The 8,661-nt window shown below is 37.2% G+C and overlaps 1 protein-coding gene across 1 annotated transcript in view; it reads left to right on the top strand.

Annotated features, from left to right (window-relative positions):
• The first annotated feature begins 73 nt into the window (after positions 1-73).
• The window catches only part of LOC306852421 (wings apart-like protein homolog), a 56,871-nt gene continuing 48,283 nt past the window's right edge, over positions 74-8,661 (top strand). The window contains exons 1-2 of the mRNA XM_079389210.1: positions 74-342; positions 2,944-3,431. Coding sequence (XP_079245336.1) covers positions 2,966-3,431 — 466 coding nt within the window. The 5' untranslated portion in view covers positions 74-342; positions 2,944-2,965. The remainder of the gene's footprint in view (positions 343-2,943; positions 3,432-8,661) is intronic.

Here is an 8,661-nt window from a genome sequence, read left to right as displayed (position 1 = left end):
TCCTCGAAATCGTCTGACGTATGCACAACGCGGCCCGTGATTGGTCAACATTTTTACGCCTGTGCCGCGACGCGATTGTCGTGACGCGAAAACGCGAGGGAGGGGGAACGCGAATGGAGGCCGTTGGTGTTTCAGAGCCGAAACAATCGAGGGAGAAATACATGAGGAAAACTTAAATAGAAAGCTTGTAAATCTTTTTATTCCGTTATATCGAAACTCATATCTCAGATACACGTATAACTGCGTCGGTGGAGCTCGTGAAGCAGTGCTTGTCAGTATTTAGTGTTTGTTTATAGTGTTAGTGGAGCTCAGAGGCCCCGATTCACTCTCTTCATTAACCAGGCGAGTATTTAACCTCCTTTGGTCCTGCTGTGGCTTCAGTTCTTCTGTTGATTAAAATTCTGCATTTTAACCAAATAGTGATTGAGTTTTAATGCTGGATATAGGAGTTTATTTCACAGCGTTGCCTGATTAGCCTGATAGCCTTTTTTATGCTAATCTTCTTGCTAGTCCATTAGCCGTTAGCATGGTAATGTTGTTTTTATCAGCTAAGCTGGTTTTCAGACACTCTTTTGTTGGATTCCACGTAAAGAAGTTGTGTTATTGTCTTATTTGCTTAGCTAAGGGAAGAACGTTGGAAAATAAAAGGTAAACAGAAGAGAACAGGCACAAATATTAGCATTAGCTAATAATCATACTAGCTTTTAGCATTCTTAGTTTATTGCTGATTATTGAGGGACAGTCGCTGTGTTTGCAATGATATCGATTGGAATTGAAGCATAAATTTTGTTTAATATTTTTGGGGTTGTTCAGTTGGCACTAGTTAGTTTACAAGCCAGTAAAGAGCTAAAGTTAGAAATATTGTAATGCAATGGAATTGAATGATTGCTATAATGTTCAGTGGCATTTCACTTGGTACGTCAATGCATTTTTTAAATGAATATTTTTTTTAGATCTTGGAACTTGCACTGCCTGTTATGTTTTGTTGACATATGAAAACTGATTTTTTTATGATTTTTTTAAGCACATTATTTCAGTTTAGTTTTTCTTATGTATGGTACAAAGTGACATTTAAACGTATTTATTCTGATACTTCTGTGTACAGAAAGTATTGAATGGAATTGTAGCATACATTTTATTTAATATTTTTGGGTTTGTCCAGCTGGGACTAGCTAGGTTGCAAACCAATTGCGGCCTCAGATTATCAGAGTGGTAATATCATGGTTATGAATGATTTCCGTATTGATGTGCCATAGCATTTGCTTCAAGGAATACAGGTTTACAACCTTTGTCTAAAATGTGACCCTGGACCACAAAACCAGTCTTAAATCGCTGGGGTATATTTGTAGCAGTAGTCAAAAATACATTGTATGGGTCAAAATTATCAAAAATTTTTATTTTATGCCAAAAATCATTAGGATATTAAGTAAAGATCATGTTCCATGAAGATATTTTGTAAATTTCCTACCATAAATATATTAAAATATATTTTTTATTAGTTGTATGCATTGCTGAGTACTTCATTTGGACAACTTTAAAGGTGATTTTCTCAGTATTTAGATTTTTTGCCCACCCTCAGATTCCAGATTTTCAAATAGTTGCATCTCTGCCAAATATTGTCCTATCCTAACAAACCATACATCAATGGAAAGATGATTTATTCAGCTTTCAGATGATGTATAAATCTCAATTTCGAAATTTACACCTATGACTGGTTTTGTGGTTCTGGGTCACAAATCTGTGGTAGTTTTTGGTTTACTTTAGTGCTGTTATTGTAGTCAGGATCTTGGAACTTTCACAGTGCAAAATTAGAATTTTCAGAAAATTTTACTCACACTTAGGCCATGCAAGATGTAGATGTGTTTATTTCATCATTGGAACAGATTTGGAGAAATTTAGCAATGGTTCGCTCATCAGTGGATCTTCTGCAGTGAATGGGTGCATCAGAATGAGGTTCCAAGCAGCTGATAAAATCACAGTGTGAAAAAATAACAATAACATACAAATAATCCACATGACTCCAGCCCATTAATTAGCATCCTATGAAGTGAAAAGCTGTTTGTTTGTAAGGAACAAATCCATTAATAAGACCACATTACTTCTGGCTAAAATACAAGTCCTCTATCTATAATATTGCTTTCTTAAGTGAAAATGTTGTTTTGGCTCAATCAGGAGAGAAATATTCACAGATTAAGGCCTATTTACAAGTGAAAACAGTTTTAAACAAATATGTTGATGGATTTTGGTGTAAGAGGACAACAGGAGATGTATTTTTTTCATTGGAGGAAACTTTATGGACTGGTATTTTGGCCAAAAGCGACAGTTCAAAGTTAAAGACTTTATTAAAAAAAAAAAAAAAAAAAGATTTGCTTATTAAAACACAGTTTTTAACTTCATAAGACAATAATTGTTCATGTGGAGTCACGTGGATTTTAATGCATTTATCAGTAGTTTGAACAATCAATCTGATGGGCGGCACCCATTCACTGCAGAGGATCCATTGGTGAGCAACTATTCCAAAATTTCTCCAAATCTGTTCAAATGAAGAAGAAATAACCTCATCTATATGTTGAATGGCCTGATGGTGAGTAAATTGCCAACATGTATTCATTTTTTGGTGAACAAGCCTATTCCTTTAAATCTCTCTTTTTTGGAGCACATTACATCATTGATTTCTTTGCATATGTGTATTGAAATCAAAATCATATTATGAAATAATTCTAGTTTCCTGCTTTTTATGCAAGTAGTTGTCAGGTTTGAATGAGTAGGAGTGCATCTGTTTTGTAATGAATAGCCCCAAGATTTTCAAACATGTAAAATGCTGAATAATGTTGATTTTATTCATTATGAACAGATGAAACTTGAGGCAGATTCTTAATAATCAACATTTGATTACAAAACGGGCAGTGAATTATTCATGTAACAGTTAATGCTTGTTCACAGGGAATATGAGACAGATGCCACAATGACATCTAGATTTGGAAAAACATACAGCCGAAGAGGAGGCGATGGGACCTCAAAGTTTGATGAGGTGTTGTCCAATAAAAGAGCCACTCTCAGCACCAAATGGGGCGAGACGACTTACAAAGCCAAGGTGGGAGCAAAGAGGCCTGGCTTGAAGACCGAGGTGATAGATCAGACCAAGAGGACCAAGGTGTCGGACGGTGATGGCTCAGAGGATCCGTTCGGATTTGACAGTGATGACGAATCTAGGCCGGTCACGTCTCGTAACATAGCCCAGGCTAAAACAAAGGTGACGGCGACAGGGGGATCCCAGGCCAGCCTAACACTGGAGCCCAACAGCAGGGTGAACCAGCCCGCCAGCGTAGAGGCCGTAGCCCCCAGCAGGGCCCCTTTCACTCTCAGCACTGAGAGAAGTGCTCACAAAGTGCCAGAGGATCCTGGGAAATTTTTTAACACCTCTACTACAGGTATACTTTTCCCTGAAGGATTTTTCTTTCTCTCAAAAAATACATTGGAGTTATGTTTTAATGTTTAAACACTACCTGATTTGTTCTAGCGTCCCTGCATTAATCACTTGTTATATGCTGTTAGAGTGTTTCAGGTGCTTGACCTATTTAACTTCACAGGAAGTGAGTGTGAGCTTACCACATTGTATAAACCTACCCTAGATAGGGTTTCTTGTGGTTGTTTACTTGCCTGAAACATTTAAACAAACAACTTTAATTTATCACATCTAAATCTTTCTTAAGTTTGACTATGCAGTTCATATTTAGCATAAAGGACATCATTGAAGCAAGGAAGCAGATACAGTATCATCACCAAAGTCCTCTTTAAATCCTTGACTGTCCTGTGGAGGGCTTGTCAGCTGTTTCTTACAGTTTCTTTTGCTGAGATTGAGAGGTGTGCAAGAGCATTGGTGAAGTTCACTTCAGTTTATATCGTCAGGTGTTTCTGATAGATACCTAGCATCTTTTACAAGTGCATGTGAATGCTTCATAAAAAAACAACAAAAAATAAACAAAGATTAGGCCTACTTCTTGTTACTTCTGGCTGGAATACACTGTGCTATTTTTCTGAATTGGAACAGATTTTAAATCACTGGCATCGTACACTTGATGACGTCGTTTAAGTGGAAAAATATTGTCATCTTACACTAAACAGCTGATGATCACACACTACCAGACTTTCAAGTCGTTCTGAGCACAACAAACCCTCTCAGAAATGTGCCTGGTTACCAGGAGATGTGTAAAAATTAAAGCCATATGTGTTCTTAAATCGGCTCAAAATGTCAATCATGTTTGATATCCTCAGAAGGATAGAATCGTAGTCTGAAGTTAAAAAAAAAGAAATCTGTGACCATCATGCACTAAGCGATTTTTCTGTGATATCTGTCAACATATATCTGCAGACTGGCTCTGATTTTCAGCAACTAGTGTCAGCTTGTCCTGATTGTAAATTAGGGCACAAATCTGGGCAAAAGTCATGAGAATTTCAGCCTTAAGTGTCTGCTTTGTGCTGCAGCTCTTTGGTAGGGCTTATGTATTTGTGTATAGTTTATAGTTACATTTTTTTTACATTTTTATTCATTTAGCTGACGCTTTTATCCAAAGCGACTTACAATTGCTATATATGTCAGAGGTCGCACGCCTCTGGAGCAACTAGGGGTTAAGTGTCTTGCTCAGGGACACATTGGTGTCTCACAGTGGATTCGAACCCGGGTCTCTCACACCAAAGGCATGTGTCTTATCCACTGCGCCATTACCACCAGTTAGTGCAAATCCAAAAATAATGTGCCTCAAAATATATTTAATCAACACTAGCAATTTTCAGACTAAATTTATGTTGTCCTCACAGACATTTGTATTACTGATATATGGATTTTAATACTTTGCAGTTTATTTATTTTTTTATGTAGAAAATAAGGCATTCATTGAAATTAAAACACGGAAGGTGAAATGTTAAAATTAGCCAATGAGATTGCTGCTTGTGCGATAGTGTCGCCCGCTGGGACTGTGGGAATTCTTGGTTTTCGCATCAAGCAGCGAGTTATCCTAAAAGAATGAATAACCTTCACTGTTTCCAATGTAGAGTTACAGTTTGATTTTGTAGATGCGTATGGATTTTCATGTTTAGGTGGATATACGAAAAAACCTGCTCATACCTAAAAAATGCCAAAAACTAACTGTTGCACTTTGATTTCTTATTTGTGTCGTAAGGAGGGAAACGAAATGTGGAAGTGAATGTGGGCAGAATTTCACATGTGTGTTGCTGCCGCAGGGATGTTGGTTGTAGCGGTACAGACCTGAGACATCAAGTCACATCAGTCAATTTTTTTTAATTTTTTTTATAATCGTTCACGTTTCCCACAAGCTTCCTAGAGGGCATCTGCTGCATTGAGTGCTATAAATGCTCAGCACACCAGTGTTGCAGACTTGTGTAAGACCCTGCTTAATATCACAGTAATGGATATGGCGGACTGACTCTTGCAACAACAGCCTGGCGCTCCCAGCAGACCAAGAAATGAAAATCTTTAATTGGCTCAAACTCTATTTTACATTTCCTCTGCGTAATTGCTTTTTCAGGTCGGTACTCCTCCAGGGTCTTGCAAATCATTTGGCTGACTAAGTAATCAACGAGGTGAAGTTAGAGGAAACTTTCAGAACACTGACACCCGTCAGCGGCGATGTTAATACGAGGAGAACACTTAAGACGCTGATGGAGCGTAGCGTCTGGACAGGCTCCTTTGAGCTGCTTATCTCATTTAGAAGCATAGCACACAGAATTCATCACTTTGTCTGCAACCGCTAAGGGTCTCTTATGATAATGCATGCTGATGAGTGGCTCTCCCTAAGACACTTCAGTTTTGTTGCTCCTATGCATATTGCTAGGATCAATCTATTATCTAGCAAAAAAGTAGATGTTTATGTTCACAAACAGCAGAGCAGAGCCCATTGGATCAAAAAGGAATTTGGCTATGGACAATACATGGCTTGAATTTCGGCGCGGGATTGCGGGGATCGCGCATAATTTAAACCATTCCCGCAAGTTTAACTTTTATAATGCGAGAAATTCCCGCACAAATATATTTGCTTCATCTCAGATTAAATACATCTACAGACGCGAAAAAAAATAAATCACTGGTTCAAACAGCCTGTCTTTTTTTTAAAACAGCGCTGCACCGGCCTTCTCTGTCGTTGAGTCCTGTAGCAGAGCATCGGCGTGTTCTCCGTGGCCCGCGGCGCACTGATTCACACAAGGCTGTGTAACACGCTCTAATATTCTGAGTCATAATGAGTTGCTTGTGAAGATGTTATCGGCTTCCAAATTATATTATTTTAATCCCGAAATTCAAACATCAAATGCTGTTTTGCTCTTTATAGTGTGTGAGTGGATAGAGCGCGCCCGCCGACTCAACACAGCAGCACCGAAGCGCGAGTAAATCATCATCTCCTTATCTTAAAATGCGCATTTTATCGAAAGTTAACATGAATGAACATAAGAAAATAGACTCCTGTTCACTGATCGTCATCATCTCTCACGTAACGACCCATGTTTCAACGGCGAGAAGACGCCAACAGCTTGGCATGCATGATATTTGTCCTTGTGTTATTTAATTTATGTCGGAATAAAGATCATTCACTGAAATGGTTTTTAATCTTTGGAGAGCTTTTTTTCTTAAATAAAAACAAAAATAACACTCTGATTAGATTTTCACAACGCTTAAACGTTAGGGGAAAAAAAATATTTGGCTATAGAAAGAGGAGACATTCCTTTTTTTATTCAGAAGGCACAAAAATGAAAGCCATCATCAAATGGAAAGAGATGAAGAGGAGGAGACAGAGGAAAGAAGTCACAAAGTCACAAGCAATGGAAAAAAAGTGACTAAAATTGAACTGAAACATGAAAGACACTGAAACTGAGATACATTCATATATAGTTTAAACAGTTCTTAACGTTAATTTGAAGGAGAGCATGACGTATTTTGTATGAAGTTTTGAAAAAGCAAAGAACTGAACTGATCTGAATCCCATGAAATACACTGAAATTGAGAGACCTTAATATATAGTTCTTAATGTCAGTTTGAAGGAGAGCATGGTGTATTTTGTATAAAGTTTTTTTTTAAAAACAAAGAAATTGAACTGAAACTGGAATATACAAATACAGTGATTCTTAATATATAGTTTTAATACAGTTCTTAATGTCAATTTGAAAGAGAGCATGACACATTTTGTTATAATTCTTTGAAAACCAAGATACATTAAAAACTGTAGACATAAATAAATGAAGATGATTAATTTAGCCCGATGTGTCAATTTATCCACCCCCCCCAAGAATCTTTAAATCCCCCCCATGTGACCCATGTAAGGGGGGAGTTCCCCCCCCAGTTTAAAAACGAAACTCAGGCCCTGACAATAACTATAAATGTTAAGTGCTAATTAGCATTCTAATTTAATCAGAATAAGGAAGTCCACACCACAGCTATGTAGACACAGAGGAACAATGTTGTTGGAATCACTTTCATTTGTTTTTGCAGCTGATGAATGTAACCGTTCACTCAACTTACAATGCGATACGATTCATGATACTGATTTCATAATACAATTTTCTCACAATTGTTTTTTAATAAAATTAAATTTAAGACAAATTATAAATTAAATGGGCTAATAAATGATACCAGTATTGGTGCATCCCTAGATACCGCTGTAAACAAAGCAGCACTGTGCTTATAAAGACTAGTTTAAAGCTGCAGTTCGTAACTTGTTTTTGGTTAAAAATGATCCATAATCATGTTTCTTCAATTGTCTTCAAAACTCTCTCCTTACCTTAGCACGATTCACAACGGTAAGCTTGTAATAATGTTTTCTAATTTGATTGGTATTGGTAGGTTTTCATGGGAAATACAAGCATGCCGCCATTCGTCTTTGAGCCATTACGTCAGGTCTGTAAATATAAAGAAGAGGTCCCAGCTAGTAGGCTGTATCGCACGTGAGGATGCTGCAGGTGGCAGATCACTAATAGCCTTTTCTCACAGCAGCTAAAATAATTAAAACAACATTTTGATGGTGGATTGTAATCCAGAAAGGTCCTTACGATACGACAATCATTAGTGACAACTGGAGATTCACCCATGATTCACCAGTAGTCTACAGATAATGCTAATACACACTAAATACACGTAGTCAGGCAATGCTAATGTTAACATTAACATTTTTAGAGCAAAGTTGAACAATAATAAGTTGCATGGTTTGATGTGAAAAGAGCTAAGCGATCGTTAGATTTAATCACTAGTGGTAGCGCAATGTATTGTGATACTTTTTTCCTCAGTTGTCAGAACAAAAGTGGCAGACATGTTACTTGTTCAAATGACATTTTCCAGTTTTGTCATACTTCTGGAGAATCTGTGATTCTGAAGTACAGTAACAGTGGTCTCTGTGAATTGGATGCAGACAGGGAAATTCAAGACGCGCACAATCAACAAACTTTAAAGGCTTGATTTTAAACTATGCTGTGCTATGGATGCTATTTTTCTATTCATGTCATATTTACTGACTGCTTTATGTAAAATTAGTGCTAAAAAATATCTTTAGCGCATACAGACTTACCACATTACTCGGATTACTGTTACAGTGTTTGCTTCCTTTTTATATATATTCTAAAAATATCTTTACTTGTGAAAACTACTATATTACAGAATCA

This window comes from Barbus barbus (assembly GCF_936440315.1).
Source record: "Barbus barbus genome assembly, chromosome: 32".
Taxonomy (NCBI): domain Eukaryota; kingdom Metazoa; phylum Chordata; class Actinopteri; order Cypriniformes; family Cyprinidae; genus Barbus; species Barbus barbus.
This window is presented reverse-complemented; position numbering and strand designations above follow the sequence as displayed.